Source organism: Octopus bimaculoides, chromosome 28 (assembly GCF_046866305.1).
Source record: "Octopus bimaculoides isolate indiv1 chromosome 28, ASM4686630v1, whole genome shotgun sequence".
NCBI lineage: Eukaryota > Metazoa > Mollusca > Cephalopoda > Octopoda > Octopodidae > Octopus > Octopus bimaculoides.
Window position 1 is genome coordinate 12,944,652 of NC_142955.1, and position 17,534 is coordinate 12,962,185.

General features: G+C 37.9%; 2 protein-coding genes across 2 annotated transcripts in view; one reads left to right on the plus strand and one right to left on the minus strand.

Moving 5' to 3' along the window:
* LOC106881038 (uncharacterized) overlaps positions 1 to 17,534 on the plus strand; it is a 150,510-nt gene that overhangs the window by 55,193 nt on the left and 77,783 nt on the right. The window lies entirely within an intron of this gene.
* On the minus strand, positions 1,575 to 16,252 carry LOC106882673 (uncharacterized). The gene is made up of 6 exons (XM_089344663.1): positions 15,490 to 16,252; positions 13,596 to 13,934; positions 5,770 to 5,948; positions 3,571 to 3,734; positions 2,070 to 2,233; positions 1,575 to 1,763 (listed from the first exon to the last, which is right to left on the minus strand). The coding sequence occupies exons 2-6, from the start codon at positions 13,924 to 13,926 to the stop codon at positions 1,708 to 1,710; spliced, it is 894 nt and encodes a 297-aa protein (XP_089200789.1). The 5' UTR covers positions 13,927 to 13,934; positions 15,490 to 16,252; the 3' UTR covers positions 1,575 to 1,707.

Genomic DNA, 17,534 nt, shown 5'->3' on the forward strand with positions numbered 1-17,534 from the left:
TTTCTCTCTGTCTTTCTGTCTCTCTGTCTCTCTGTCTCTCTGTCTCTCATTCTCTCTGTCTTTCTGTCTCTCTGTCTCTCTGTCTCTCTGTCTCTCTTTTTCTCTGTCTCTCTGTCTCTCTGTCTCTCTGTCTCTCTGTCTCTCATTCTCTCTGTCTTTCTGTCTCTCTTTTTCTCTGTCTCTCTTTTTCTCTGTCTCTCTGTCTCTCTGTCTCTCTGTCTCTCTGTCTCACTTTCTCTCTGTCTCTCTGTCTCTGTCTCTCTGTTTCTCTGTCTCTCTTTTTCTCTGTCTCTCTGTCTCTCTGCCTCTCTTTCTCTCTGTCTCTCTTTCTCTGTGTCTCTCTGTCTCTCTGTCTCTCTGTCTCTCTTTCTCTCTGTCTCTCTGTCTCTCTGTCTCTCTGTCTCTCTTTCTCTCTGTCTCTCTTTCTCTCTGTCTATCTGTCTCTTTGTCTCTCTGTCTCTCTGTTTCTCTGTCTCTCTTTTTCTCTGTCTCTCTGTCTCTCTGTCTCTCTTTCTCTCTTTCTCTCTGTCTTTCTGTCTCTCTGTCTCTCTTTCTCTCTGTCTCTCTGTCTCTCTGTCTCTCTTTTTCTCTGTCTCTCTGTCTCTCTGTCTCTCTGTCTCTCTGTCTCTCATTCTCTCTGTCTTTCTGTCTCTCTGTCTCTCTTTTTCTCTGTCTCTCTTTTTCTCTGTCTCTCTGTCTCTCTGTCTCTCTGTCTCTCTGTCTCACTTTCTCTCTGTCTCTCTGTCTCTGTCTCTCTGTCTCTCTTTTTCTCTGTCTCTCTGTCTCTCTGTCTCTCTGTCTCTCTCTGTCTCTCTTTCTCTCTGTCTTTCTGTCTCTCTGTCTCTCTGTTTCTCTGTCTCTCTTTTTCTCTGTCTCTCTGTCTCTCTGTCTCTCTGTCTCTCTTTCTCTCTGTCACTCTGTCTCTCTGTCTCTCTTTCTCTCTGTCTCTCTGTCTCTCTTTCTCTCTGTCTCTCTGTCTCTCTGTCTCTCTGTCTCTCTTTCTCTCTGTCTCTCTGTCTCTCTGTCTCTCTTTCTCTTTGTCTCTCTGTCTCTCTGTCTCTCTTTCTCTCTGTCTCTCTGTCTCTCTTTCTCTCTGTCTCTCTGTCTCTCTGTCTCTCTGTCTCGCTGTCTCTCCGTCTCTCTGTCTCTCTTTCTCTTTGTCTCTCTGTCTCTCTGTCTCTCTGTCTCTCTGTCTCTCTTTCTCTCTGTCTCTCTGTCTCTCTGTCTCTCTTTCTCTCTGTCTCTCTTTCTCTCTGTCTCTCTGTCTCTCCGTCTCTCTGTCTCTCTTTCTCGCTTTCTCTCTGTCACTCTGTCTCTCTGTCTCACTTTCTCTCTGTCTCTCTGTCTCTCTGTCTCTCTTTCTCTCTGTCTCTCTGTCTCTCTGTCTTTCTTTCTCTCTGTCTCTCTGTCTCTCTGTCTCTCTGTCTCTCTTTCTCTCTGTCTCTCTGTCTCTCTGTCTCTCTTTCTCTCTGTCTCTCTGTCTTTCTTTCTCTCTGTCTCTCTGTCTCTCTGTCTCTCACTCTTTCTCTCTCTCTGAAAAGAGAGAATGCAAATCACAACTCAAAAGACCGATGCTGGATAGAATATTTGTATGGATTCTTTATTAACAGGTAATACTTGACCAATGCAGATCCCTAGTGGTGGTCAGATGGATTGGATTGACGTTTGCAACAACATCAGTAGTATCAATGGATATCATGTGCTGGGTTAGTTCTGCTGCCTCAGGCGGATGAATATGGCCATGGAATCTGCTAATGCATAACCTGGAAGCAACAATAATAACATCAACAACAAACGTATCGTGGGAGGACTTTATACGTGGTCACTCGAATTACTAAAAATGGCAGCCAAATCTCGGCATCATTTTGTGCGGCGGTCACTGTTGGAACCCCTTTGAATATAAATCAGTTGAATCAACGCTGATTGGCCGCTAAACAATAAGTACAAAATTAACTTTTAGTGTTACTACTCACAGTAAGACACTACGCACGCGCGCGCACACACACACACACACACACACACACACACACACACATACACACACACACAGAAGATACAATATCACTTACCTTTGTCCCATATGACTTTCGATTTTGTATCAGAATAACGAATTGATGGGTAGTAATTTGAGTTGTCAAACTGACAAAAAAGTCGACCCTCATTGATGGTCAACCAGCCACTGTCCTCTGCACAACCATTACCATGTTTTACTATATAGAAACGACGTTTAGACCTAAGAAGTAAGAAAACAAAAATCTTGTTTGGGTTTCAGAATATGTAAATCTAAACTTCTAGTAAATATACCATTATGTCTGCTATATGCAGTTAAATCAATCAGTATTTAATTAAAATAGCCATCTGGGTATCATACTGGGTATCATACTGGGTATACACACTGTCGATAGACTAGTTACTGTAGTATTTTTCCTGAAATAGCATGTATTATGGATTTGCTGTCTATCGGATAGACACGGAAATTCGTCCCAGCAGCAGCCAGTGAGAGCAAAAGATTTTATTTCAGGACACAAATATTGCAGAAACTGGCCTGTTGAGACTGTATATACGCTATGTGTCATACATAGATGTTAGAATGTGCAGTGACAGCCCAAAGAGCCGTCTATAGATTCCATTTGCAACGAGATCTATCTTAAAAACAAAGATGTGTGCGTCAACACTTACATACATATAAACAACATATAAACAGAAATACAGACATACGCACACCCACACCCACGCACACACACACACGCACACACACACACACACACACACACACACACACACATACACACACAAATACGCAAATCTGTGCAAATGTGAATACGTAAGGAAAGGCAAAAGTACACACGAGGCATACAATTTAGCAAAATAACTAGAAAACGCTCGAGCATATAAACGATAATATTTTCCCGTGTTAAACATCTTAGCAAAGCGTCAAGAGAAATGAATATAATAGAATATAATAATATTTAAAAGGAACAAAGACAAGTAAATATTATTATGGTATACATTTTAAGGTGAATGTATATTTTGGGGCTTTTCTCACTTTAAAACATGCCATTTGACGCGAAAGCCAGGAAACTATACAATTCGTCAAGAGAAAGCATTTCATTTAGACGTATGGTGTTAAAAATACAGAAATCTATTAGCACTAGAGAAATAGACTCTAGCAATGGCTGTGGAATTGCTAAATCAGTATCTCTGCTTCTTTTAAAAAACATCAGTAGTAAGTAGCTTTTGGCATGCGCATGGCAAGACTTATTTAGTCTCGACTGTTATAGAAAAATAGTGATTAACAAACCACCGGTGCTGCAGTTATCCGGAAGGCTCGATAGATTTAAATTTTAGCGACAGAAGTTATATTAGTTCAAATTTGAATTCTGTATACCATACTAAATGAAGATATAAAGTTGAAAGCCTGAAAATGTGTCGTTCGTCTTCAGAACGTTTTGCGTTTAAATGTATTGCGTTGAAATATATCAGTAGCAAACGAAAAGTGATTTTAAATCTATAAGTCTCTACATAACAAAACATCTCTACGCCACAAGAAAAGAAAATATATTAACATACCGATATCCTGTAATTGAGAATTTAAGTCCGGTGGCTGAAGCCAGGTCGTTCCATGGCGAACTTTTCAAGTTTTTCGGAGAGAACCAGCTTTCAATGGTTGTATTTCGTCCATTAAATATCATAGTTACCACATCACTTTCGTCTTTTCTAATCACGAGTTTCACCTGCAAAAGAAATGAACATGTAGCACACACACACACGCACACACGCATACATACACACTCACACATATTCACACACGCATAATGAAAAATAATTGGATCAAGTTAAATAGCTCGAGATACTTTAAAATGCACTTCTTTAGTCTAATGTCTACTCTCATTTTTATTTCACCATTCCTTTGAGCAAATCGAATCTATATAACAGACGAAATTAACGATTTTTATTTGTCACTCGCCTAATAGGTATCTTATCATCCATAAATGCAACAAATAATATATTTAATTACCCTTCACTTGAAAATTTCATATATTACCATGATACTATCTCGTATATATATATATATATATATATATATACTTTTACACTTTTACACTTTTACTTGTTCGATATTTTATGTAAATACCCGCCTCGGAGTTTAAAAAAGTGTAAGAGGCACAACAGCAAACTAAATTGTTTTACACCATTTTCCATGGCACAAAATTCAGAGAGCCTACAACCCACATTAACTCTAACCTTCACACACACACACGCACAAACGCACGCACGCACGCATATATATCGTACAACATTTAAAAGCTAAGCGCAGTACCAGAACTTTCGACTCAGGTGAAATGTTACAAAATCCTCCAAGTCCTTGTTAGATTATCCACGTAAGAGAAGATTGGACCGGCTTCTTTAACTGGGATCAAGTCGTATAAGTTATATTGATGACGTCAAACGAAACTGGTGATATCCTAATATAATGTTTTGCGTCTGTGTATATGTGTGTGTATTTCATTCATACCACTTGACAAATGGTTTCCTTGTGTTTATGTCCCTGTGTTTATGTCCCAAAGAAATTGATATAATATATACAAAAGAATTAGTTCTACTAAACCCATTCAAGGCGGTGCCGTAACATGGCCGTAGTGCAATGACTGAAGCAGGCAATATATATATATATATATATATATGTATATATATATATATATATATATATATATATATATATATAAATATATGTATATAAATATATGTATATATAAATATATATGTATACATACGTACATACATACATACATACATACATACATACATATATATATATATATATATATGTGTGTGTGTGTGTCTGTGTGTGTGTGTGTGTGTGTGTGAGTGTGTGTGTGTGTGTGTGTGTGTGTATATATATAAATAATATCAATATTTGTATATCAACGGCTGCTAGATAAGTCATTGTCTGCTAAATAGTGTTAATGCTTCTGCCCACCAAAATGTGTAGCCATCTATCCATGAGAGAAAACATTGAGACGTTAAGTTTAGTAATTAGATTTATAGCATAAAACACACAACGATCTGTGTTCTTAATTTCCTTAACCCCATGTAGAGTACAGGACTGCAGTAACAGATCGCTAAAGGCTGGTAAATTTGTCGATGAATTTCAGTTGTCCCCAGGTGTAGCCGTCAACCATTTCTTCCGTTTCTGTTGAACTTTTCCATGCTGTTCTTTCTTTTTCTTTTTTTTTTTAAATTTTCACCCTTCTGCCTCCCTTGAGATATTCATCGGACGGCTTGCCTTGTAAAATCAGAAAGAGGTCCCCGCTCGATGTGTCCTAGCTAACTTCATTCCCTGCTCTTGATCTGAGTTCCGATAGGTTACTGGCTCACATATTCCCACAAGGTTTTGTTTGTTACTCAATCTTGCCGTCTCACAAGAAGAATGACAAGATTATTCAAATCGACCAGCATTATATTATGCAGGTTCAATAAAACTTTGTCCAGTCATGTATCGTAAGTTGATTTCATCGATTTTGCTTCCCATTTACTGGCCACTCCCCAAAAGGAGAGTCTTTTGTTTATGATAATTATTCTTATTACTGCAGTTTGTCACGGATAAAAATACATCATAATACTGTTACACCGGCCTAATATATCATTTTTGCAGGTGAAATATGTCCCAAACAGAATTAAATTGATCTAAAAGTCTGTTAATCATTATTACTATCATTATGAAAATAATGATTCTGTGTGCACTTGTTCGCACGTATGAATACATACCTCATCAATTGGAAGATAGTTCCAGAAATCAAGGAGAGAGTGTCGGAAGAAGTTAGGACAGAAGGTACCATTGCATTTGTCCACTTTCCAGGATGAAGGACTTCCTATATTCATAAATGAATCATAAACTTTTGAACCAGCTCCCTTTGATATGCCATATGTTTTAATCCATCCGCTATCTGAAATAATAATATTAATAATAATAATAATAATAATAATGATAATAATAAATTTGTTTTAATACATCGGCTATCTGAAATAATAATAGTAGTAATAATAATAATAATAATAATAATAATAATAATAATAATAATAATAATAATAATAATAATAATAATAATAATAAATGCCCTAATGCAATACCAGGCAGTGGCTCTCATGGCTTCTGACCTAAACTGATTGGAAGTGTTATCATGTACATTATTTTGTCTTGGTATAAAAAGATGGGCTGCAGCAAACATTCTGCTTAATAACACAGATTTGCTTGTCAGTTGTTTGACCTTAACCAGTTGAGCATGTCCCTTGGTGGCTGACGATATGTGCATCTCTGATCATGAGCAGAAGTAGTGGGGGATCATCATAGCCATGTGCTGACAGGAATTCTTTGGGGTTTGAATAATTCACCTTTGGAAACATGGGTGTTTTGCTCAACATCTTTAAACAAACCTTATTCAGGGACCTTTTGAGCGGGATCGGCTACTCGACCTGAATAAAATTCTAACTGGGCCCCACCTGCGAGGTCATGCGCTGTTTATCTTGATATGAGATCACCATGTCGCGCACATATGGTTGTGATGCATGTGCCTGGGGTACTCTTATCAGACAGGTAGTCATGATGGGTATAAAATGGGCTTCGTATATTTTACCCTAGTGTCACTTTGATGGCATGCACTGCTCTCTCACTCAATAATAATAATAATAATAATAATAATAATAAACATTATCTTTTCTAGTAACGGCATAAGGCCTGAATATTAGTGGTGAGGGGACTAGTTGATTCTATCCACCCCAGTGTTTCACTGGTACTCAATTTATCAACCCTGAATAGATAAAAGGCAAAGTCGGACTCGGCGGAATTTGAACTCAGAAAGTAGCGGCTGACGAAATACCGCTAAAAACCTCGCCCTGTGTGCTATTACGATTCTGCCTGCCTGCCTGCCGCTTAATAATAATCTTTTCTATTCTAGGCACAAGGCCTGAAATTCGGTGGGAGGGGGGGGCAGTCGATTAGATCGACACCAGTACGCAACTGGTTACTAAATTTATCGACCTCGAAAGGATGAAAGGTAGTCGACCTCGGCGGAATTTGAACTCAGAATATGTGCATTTTGCGCGTCGCGCTAGCGATTTTGCCTGGTCACCGTCTTAATAATGATAATGATGATAATAATAATAATAATAATAATAATAATAATAATAATAATAATAATAATAATAATAATAATAATAATAATAATAATAATAATAATAGTAATAATAGTAATAATAATTATGATAATAATAATAATAATAATAATAATAATAATAATAATAATAATAATAATAATAATAATAGTAATAATAATAATAATAATAATAATAATAATGTAAACGTGGATCTTATGGTTGTAAAGATCAGCTACTCATCAATAAGATGATCTTAGAAGATTGTCACAAGCGACACAAAAACTTGTCAATAGCCTGGATAGACTATAAAAAGGCCTTTGATAGCCTACCACATAGCTGGATTAGGAAATGTCTGGAAATGTATAAAATAGCTCCTACTCTGCGAAACTTTTTATCTGTAAGTATGAGATCATGGAGAACCACACTGATGTTGAACAATGACAATGAATCTCTAAATGCTGGAGATGTAAGAATTTCATGTGGCATTTTCCAGGGTGACTCACTATCACCACTCCTCTTCTGTCTAGCCCTAATACCGCTCTCAAAATTGCTCAATGATGCACAGTATGGTTATAAAATATTTGATAAAAATATAAATCATCTCATTTACATGGATGATTTAAAGCTCTTTGCAAAAAATGACCAACAACTCAAAGGCCTACTAGCGATTGTTAAACAATTCAGTGATGACATCAGGATGCAATTTGGCCTTGATAAATGTGCAAAAGCTATCTTTATCAAAGGAAAAATGACAAATACATCTAATGTGAACCTTGACCAGCAAAATGTCATAAAAGAGTTAGAACCAGCGGAGAGCTACAAATACCTAGGGGTAATTGAAGGGGACAATATCAAGCACTCAGTGATGAGGGAAAGGATCAGAAGAGAATGTTATCGCAGGGTGAGAGCAATACTGAAGACAGAGCTGAACGCGAGAAACAGGATCGAAGCGATCAATGCTCTAGCCATACCAGTCGTGACTTACAGTTTCAACATCGTTAACTGGTCAATTACTGAAATATGTAATGTTGACAGAAAAATACGAAAACTGTTGACAATGCATAGAATGCACCACCCTAAGGCAGATATAGAACGTCTTTATCTGCCAAGAAAAGAGGGAGGTCGAGGACTACTACAGCTGGCATTATCAATGAAGGTAGCCACAATTGGCCTAGACACCTATATGAAAAACTCTGAGGACTGGATGCTAAAACTTGTCTTAAAATATGAAAGCAAGAAAGCATCTTACTCAGTAACAAAACAGACAAAGGAATATCTAAGTGAATTCCAATTGCAACAAATTCAAGAATTAGACGAACTAGAAACACCTACAGAAAAAGCTAAGCGCTTGAAAACCCGTGCTAAAATTGCTGCCTTAGCTATTATGACTGAAAAATGGCATGGAAAACCTCTCAATGGCAAATACCCAAAGAGAGCGAATAATGCAGATATTGACAAAGCCCTTACCCACCAATGGTTAATGGCCTCTGGATTGAAATCAGAAACAGAGGGGTTTATCATAGCAGCCCAAGATCAATGCCTACCTACAAAGAACTACCAGGCCAACATATTAAAGAACGGCAGCTCCCCATTATGTCGTATATGCCAACAACAAAATGAGACCATCGATCATGTTGTCTCCATGTGCAGTCTGCTTGCGCCTACAGAGTATCTCAACAGGCATGATAGAGCTGCACAATATATTCACTGGGTAATATGCAAAAACCTGGACTTGCCCCATGATAAAAACTGGTGGGAACACAAACCACCCCCAGTACTTGAAAATGATCACATTGCACTCCTCTGGAACTTCACCATTCAAACTGACAGAAAGATAGACGCAAATAGGCCAGACATCATACTGAAAGACTTCAGACAAAAATCATGCCTCCTCATTGATATGACTGTCCCAATTGATATAAACGTATCTGTCAAGACCTACCAAAAACTGAGCAAATATAAAGATCTTGAAATAGAAATTAGCAAAATGTGGAATCTGAAGACGAAAACAATACCTATTGTCATAGGTGCCCTGGGAATGACAGCGAAACGGGCTGATTACTACCTAGCTCAGATACCAGGAAACCCCAAAATGGCTGAAGTCCAAAAGATAGTGCTCATGGGAACTGCCCATATCCTACGTAAAATACTGTCTATGTGATCTCAAATTTTAAAGCAAACATAATTTTCTTATGGTTTCTTAAACATTCACTTGAACAAAACTGTACAAATCCAAATATATGGTACCCTAGGCATAACACCTACATGAACTTCTAACTTGTTGTCTCTTGAGGTCTCTGGGTGAGACTTGGATCCAACTTGTACAAATGCAAAACAAAAGTCAAACATAAAATAATAATAATAATAATAATAATAATAGTAATAATAGTAATAATAATTATGATAATAATAATAATAATAATAATAATAATAATAATAATTATGATAATAATAATAATAATAATAATAATAATAGTAATAATAATAATAATAATAATAATAATAATAATAATAATAATTATGATAATAATAATAATAATAATAATAATAATTATGATAATAATAATAATAATAATAATAGTAATAATAATAATAATAATAATAATAATAATAATAATAATAATCATAATAATAATAATAATGATAATAATTTTGATTTCATTTATTTGCCACAAGGGTGAAGAATGAGGAGAACAATACAAAGATAGCCTTAAATTGTTGGGGTTTACATAAAATGAAATGATAAAAAAGGAAAGAACGAAAGGAAGTAAGTAAGCATGGTATACACTGGAAAATAAGGGACATATGCATAGCATACAAGGATTTAAAAAAAGCGGTGGGAAGGATGATAAAGATGTGGCCCTCTTGATAGAGGAAAGCCTCTTGGGATAATCGAGGAAACCCTAAACGTAACGTTGGAAATTGGTGAGGTTATTCCAGGAACTTCTCTCCATTTGTTTTAAGGCTTTCTCTAATGCCTGTCTGACAGGATTCAAGAATTTCCAGTAGCGCTTGTGAACGTCCATCCCGATTCTTTTCAATCCAATTACGCCAGATTCGAACATAATCATTCTTATTTTCAGTATGTATAAGATTTTCTGACTCCTCGCTACCAGTGTTTTTAAAAAGATTTTCCTTCAGCTTGTCACAGCGGACAAACTGAAATAGCCTTTGAGCCAATTTATTCAAGTTGAAATTATTAGTGCTTGGGCGGAAACTCAGTCCAAGCTCCAAAACTGAGGCAACATCGGGCGAAGGTTTTAGTTTAGATAAATTTATGATCGACTTATTGACAAGTGTGATGGATTTTCTTGGGCAAGTCGTTTTCATTGTCTTACTCTCATTAGATTCTTGACTACCTTTTGGGCTTTCTCGAAATCTTCACATAAATCATGGAACCTATTGGGTTAGGGTTAAGGTTAGGGTTAGGGTTCGACGGCATACTGCATTCACGGATCTTGAAACCGCGGGATATCTTTAAAATTTCAGTTTTGATTTCAAACTTCCTGATGCACAACATGTCAATGTGGAATACGTATCTCCAACTATAACAATCTAATGGCGTACTGATCACAAAAAATATCGATACCAGCTGCGGCATTTCCTAAGGTGACTCACTTTCACCTTTAATTTGCTGCATAGCCCTAATACCCCGTACAAGTAAACTTAACAGAACAAGGTATGAATATAAAATCTGTGACAAGAAAATAAGTCATCTATTTTATATGGATGACTTAAAACTCTATGGCGAAGACGATAATGAGATTGAAGAACTACTATGTACTGTAAAAAAGCATTCAGTGATGACACTGAGATAGAATTTGGGTTTGTTAAACGTGCCAAGGCCGCTTTCCAGAAAGGGAACTCATAAAAGACCTCGAGCAGGAACAAACTTACAAGTACCTCGGAGTAAGTGAAAGCTCTGGTATTCAGCATGCAAGTATGAAAGAGAAGACCCGGAAGGGGTCTTAGAGGAGAGTTCGAGCAGTCGTAAGATCCGAGTTAAATGCACGTAAGAAGGTGTTAGCTATAAATTCCTTAACAGTTCCGGTTGTTAGTTACAGTTTCAATGTGCTGAATTGGAATATAAGCGAAATAAGGAAGATTGGAGGGAAAATCCGCAAGCTGCTGACTTGCAATAAGGTGTACCACCCACAGGCAGACGCGGATCGTCTTTACCTACCGAGAGTTCAAGGAGGTCGAGGCTTGATTCAATTTGAAATCTCCTACAAAACCACCACAAATTGAATGGCAAAATGTCTAGAAACATCTAACGACTAGTAGCTAAAGCTCGTTGAAAACGATGAAAGACGGAAGAAGCTACATTCTGTTATGAAAGAGAGCAAAATATCTTCAAGTGAGTTGAACAGCATGATAGAAGTGCTGCAACTGTAGTTGAAAAGAAGGTTAAATCAATAGCAAAGCAAAATGTGTTTGAACAATTGGCTGATAACTGGGAACAAAAAGCTCTGCATGGCAAATATGTGGCCCGTAGCAAACAAGCTGATGTAGACCAGAAGCGCACCCATCAGTGGCTACGGAGCTCAAGGCTAAAGGCAGAGAGAGAAGGCTTTATCTTGGCTTTCCAAGATCAGAGCATATTGACCCGGAACTATCAAGCCAATGTGATGAAAAATGATGTAGATCCAAAGTGACGATACAGCAACGATGGGATAGAAACAGTGGACCACCTAATCTCTGGAAGTAAGGATTTAGTACCTGTAGAGTACAAACCAAGACATGACAGCGTTGGCCAATATCTACACTGGATAAAGTGTCGCCATTATAAAATCAAAACTGCTGACAAATCGTACAAACACCACACTGAAGTTGTAAGAGAGAGAGAGAGAGAAAATGTAACTATTCTTTGGGACTTACCAGTATGTACTGACCAGACCATTAAGTCAAACAAAGCAGATATTGTGGTGAAAGGCCAAAGCAATAACGTCTGTTTATTGATTGAAAATGATCATACCCTCTGACCATAATATCTCGGCAAAAGCATTTGATAAGCTCAGAAGATATAAAGATTTGCTAATCGAAATCAAAAAGATGTGGCCTCTCAAGACGGTTACAATACCAGTGATTGTAGGAGCACTTGGAATGATCAAGAAAAGAACTGATAACTAATTAAGAATGATCCCTGGCTTACCATCCATGCAGGAAGTGCAAAAACCTGTCTTAACTGGCACGTCAGACGTATTGAGAAGAGCATTGTCGCTGTGAATTTTCTTTCCCTTTTCTTCCTTTACTTTCTTTGTTTACATCTTTATTTTCGTTTTTTGTTTTTTATTTTTTCCGCTGTGTCGTTCTTCCCCTTTTTTTCTCTATCACATGACTTTGTAATTGGACAATTTCGTGAGTTTGTATTTGTGGTCTACCAATGTATACAGTGCGATAATCTGCGCTGGGTGTCAGGAAGACACTCGGCAAGAATTGGAAACGATTGAAAGATGATAAAGAAAATTACAATAATAATAATAGATAGATAGATAGAGAGATAGATAGATGAGTTCTTAACTTTTGTATACGATTGCCAAATTCCATCACTCTACTACTACTACTACTACTACTACTACTACTACTACTACTACTACTTATAATAATAATAATAATAATTTTGGGGCTATTATGTCAAAATGTAACCGTTTGTAGAGACTCGATATTCGAATGCTGAGGTTACTCTAAACAATAATTCCCTTCATGTAAGCTTTGGAAAAGTTGAAATACGTTTAAGCCCAACCGGTGACCTTGAAATACAAGGTTGGCATATGACAGGGGTCTGGGCAACCTGTTTAAAGATGATGTCTCAATAAAAATATAGGTGGTTGTATCACTTCATCATTCCAACACACTCTACGAGTGAAAACGCCAAATGGAAAATGATTTGAACAACAGTGAGACTGAGACTGGATCTGATAACGGTGAAGATCTCTCGCCTGGCAGGGTGGGCTCGGTCGTCATCGAGCGACTGTAGTAGGAAGGAAAGGAAGAAAGACGGATTGCATTGGTGATGGAATGTTACATACGAAGTAGCATTGGACAAATGAGAGAGATATGGTTTGAAAAGGTAATGTTTGATGAAACTCGACAGAGACACACTGACCAAGAAAGACAGATAAAAATGAAATGCTGCTTAACAGAAGTAGGAATCGAAGAAAACATATATAGAAACTACCAGACGGAAAATAGCAACGTAAGAGAGGGAGATGTTAATGACACAGAATGCAGGGATATGGAGAGACAACAGCAACAGCAACCACAACAACAATAATATCAACAACAACGTCAACAAGAATATTGATTTGAAATCTTGGCCAGCAATTTCGATGGTAGAGGAATAAGTCGATTTCATGGATCCTCTGCGTTCAACCGGTAGTTATATCTTATCGCACAATGTAAGAAAGAAAAACAACTAATAATAATGAAGCTTCACTTACATCTATAGAAGGAAATCTCGTTGACGTCATTCGTGCTGACGACTGTCATTATATTTTTCGGTGAGTAATTCTTACAAACATGGCTGACTTTGTGGTAAGTAAAGAATTCTGATTGGCTGTTCAGAGCGATGACGGCACATTCCAGTACACTTGATACGGTGGAGAATTGTTGTGTTGGAGGTGTCTGAAGATAACCATAGGAATAACCAGGTTCCAAACGATTGTAGTAAGCTTCACCAAATTCCTGATCTGAGGTAACAGCCAGGATTGTTGTAAGGGTTAAGAGCAGCACTTCCATTGCATCTGGACGGGTAAAATGAAACAGGGACATTCTTGGCTCTATGATTGAAAGAGGGAGAAAGAAGGGTGAAAGAAATGACATGAAAGAGAGAGAGAGAGAGAGAGAGAGAGAGAGAAAGAAAGAGAGAGAGAAAGAGTGAGATAGACAGATAGACAGGCAGAGATTGAAAGGATTTTTGGAAAGAGAAAAAAGACAAAGTAAAATTTAATATTTAGAAAGAGAACTAGGAAGAGAAGGTAGAAAAGTGTAAGAGAGTAACAGAAAGAAACCCTGTAAGTGGGAGAAGATAAGTTTGGGTGAGATGGAAGATGTCTGTAAAAGAACACGAAAAAGACATTAATTACGATTTAAAATGAAAGTTTTAAGATATATTTGTGTTATTAATAAAGGTGCGGCTCCTGGTTATGATTTAAACTACATCAAGTAGTGGGGCCTCTTTGGGGTTTTTTTGAGGAGTGCAGAAACACCTCTTAGCTACTGGTGTTTCCACGTCTATTCTGACTTGGAACAGTAAAAAGTGTCAGAGTTCCAACTATGGGTTAATTGACAAGTCAGTTTGGCAGATGAAGGTCATTAGCCTGGTGGGTGGAGGGGGCGATACAACTAAGGGATGGAAACCCCGTTTCATTGCAACAATATTCAACAATGGTTACTACCGACTTAACAGGGTATTGATCCATACATTATAAGGGTGAAATCGAAAACGTAACGTTCTGTAAGTAAATAGCCTCAAAAATGTTTCAAGAATTTCTTCGGGGTCAATATACGAAGTCCTGATTAAATTACATGCATTAATCCTACATCGAGAAAGAGCTGCATGAATATGTGTGCTAATTGGACAAAAGCATCAACAATTATCGATAAAGGGTAAATATATTTTTTTCCCTTTATATAATCAAAAAAACTGTAATATTTGCCAGTCTCTCTGCACAATATAATTCACAATCTCATCCAAAAGGGCTGTAAAATATTCACTTTACTTTGCATATCCAGTGGGAGCATAAATTCATTTGAGATTCCTGCGTTGTTGTAAAACGAATGTACAAATGCAGAAAAGAAAAATTGTGGATTAAATAATTCAGTGTTATTTAAAGTATCACAGTATTCTCAGCCATCTAGAAAATACATCATCATCATCATCATCATTATCATCTGCCTCATCTGATGAAAAACATCTTCATCGCAGTATAATTCTATTCGCCATTTCTATTTTATCCTTCGGTAAGCGCAGCTTACACTTAGGTGAATCTCACGGAATAACCGCTCGGGCTTCAATTAATGATGCCTGTATCCATCTAAAATATTTGAAACATCCACTGACGATACATGAGATTTAAATGCTTATTCACATTTTCTTTTTGTACTGAATATTCGCTGCTGCAATTGCGATGCATATAATATGCACGTGCATCTGTTATGCCATCAAATATGGCAGTATGGATCAGCGAATAAGGGAGAACTCTACATGGTGGCTAGACCTTAAATAATATACAAATACACACACTCACACAACCTGGTCTTAATCCTTACAGACTCTAATCCTTACACACGAAATACCACGAAATACCATGCGATATAAAAGAAAACACTTACTTTCACTGAGATTGAAGGCAGACCCTACACCGTAGTTTGTTATGTGAACGATTGATATCAGGACTGCTCATTAATGTCACAATTTTGCTCTGATCTTCCTCCCGTCTTCTACTCACAATATTTTCTTCTATTCCCCAAAGTAGAGTCTCTTCAAATATGCCAGTACTGGTCACTGCTCTCCGTCCGATGTTCTCTTATCAGTATTACCTACAAACTCCGATGTGTCTATGAATGACCAAAACGCATTGACTGTCCACTGCTGTTAGTATCATCCACTCAGATCAAGCTTGTTTACTAATGTGTCTGTATTTCTCCACTGAAGTGAAAATACACCTAGCTTTGAGCACGTCTTATCTTATTGCTATGAAGAAAAAAGTCCTTGAAAAGAGTTTTGTACTTCACTAAACATAGAAAGAATCACGGCTGAGTAATTATTGAAGTAGTTCCGATGGTGATAATGTCGTTGCTATGGTGTTTATGGTGGTGGCATTATTGTGCTAGCATTCGGTGATGGCGTGATGTGTTTATGAAATATAAAAGATGAACAGGGAACGTTACTATATAGATTTCCAATGAAGAAAGGCATTGAAATCCGTCAACGCAGTTGAGACAACGAGGACTTGTTCATATATCTGCACGGAACACAATCAATTTTAATCATTGATTGTATTTATTAAAAAATATCTTTTTTTCTTTTCATGACAAATAACTGGCGCAAAGATATTTACTTCGGTGCTTCTTAAGTACAAATATAACGCCCGCGGATGCAGCACGCCCGCCCCCCGCTCCCCCGCACACACACACACACACACACACACACACACACGCGCGTTTTATATATAGTCTGGACACTCGTGAGCTGGAACAACAACAGCTCTCTCTCTCTGTCTCTCTTTCTCTCTGTCTCTCTGTCTCTCTTTCTCTCTGTCTCTCTGTCTCTCTGTCTCTCTTTCTCTCTGTCTCTCTGTCTCTCTGCCTCTCTTTCTCTCTGTCTCTCTGTCTCTCTGTCTCTCTTTTTCTCTGTCTCTCTGTCTATCTTTCTCTCTGTCTCTCTTTCTCTCTGTCTTTCTGTCTCTCTGACTCTCTGTCTCTCTGTCTCTGTCTCTCTGTCTCTCTGTCTCTCTGTCTCTCTGTCTCTTTTTCTCTCTGTCTTTCTGTCTCTCTGTCTCTCTTTCTCTCTGTCTCTCTGTCTCTCTTTCTCTCTGTCTCTCTGTCTCTCTTTCTCTCTGTCTCTCTGTCTCTCTGTCTCTGTCTCTCTGTCTCTCTGTCTCTCTGTCTCTCTTTCTCTCTGTCTCTCTGTCTCTCTGTTTCTCTGTCTCTCTTTTTCTCTGTCTCTCTGTCGCTCTGTCTCTCTTTCTCTCTGTCTTTCTGTCTCTCTGTCTCTCTTTCTCTCTGTCTCTCTGTCTCTCTGTCTCTCTTTTTCATTGTCTCTCTGTCTCTCTGTCTCTCTGTCTCTCTTTCTCTCTGTCTTTCTGTCTCTCTGTCTCTCTGTCTCTCTTTTTCTCTGTCTCTCTTTTTCTCTGTCTCTCTGTCTCTCTGTCTCTCTTTCTCTCTGTCTCTCTGTCTCTCTGTCTCTCTTTTTCTCTGTCTCTCTATCTCTCTGTCTCTCTGTCTCTCTTTCTCTCTGTCTTTCTGTCTCTCTGTCTCTCTGTCTCTCTGTCTCTCTTTTTCTCTGTCTCTCTGTCTCTCTGTCTCTCTGTCTCTCTTTCTCTGTGTCTCTCTTTCTCTGTGTCTCTGTGTCTCTGTGTCTCTCTGTCTCTCTTTCTCTCTGTCTCTCTGTCTCTCTGTCTCTCTGTTTCTCTTTCTCTCTGTCTCTCTGTCTCTCTTCCTCTCTGTCTCTCTGTCTCTCTGTCTCTCTTTCTCTCTGTCTCTCTGTCTCTCTGTCTCTCTTTCTCTCTGTCTTTCTGTCTCTCTGTCTCTCTGTCTCTCTGTCTCTGTCTCTCTGTCTCTCTGTCTCTCTGTCTCACTTTCTCTCTGTCTTTCTGTCTCTCTGTCTCTCTTTCTCTCTGTCTCTCTGTCTCTCTTTCTCTCTGTTTCTCTGTCTC

Bases quoted from the DNA above. Each gene is read 5' to 3' on its own strand.
- LOC106882673 (XM_089344663.1), bottom strand. From the start codon at position 13,926: ATGTCCCTGTTTCATTTTACCCGTCCAGATGCAATGGAAGTGCTGCTC. The intron at 5,949-13,595 runs GTAAGTGAAGCT...TTATTATTTCAG, and splicing joins CGAGATTTCCTTCTATAGAT to ATAGCGGATGGATTAAAACA. The intron at 2,234-3,570 runs GTATGTTAATAT...CTTACTTCTTAG, and splicing joins TTCTCAATTACAGGATATCG to GTCTAAACGTCGTTTCTATA.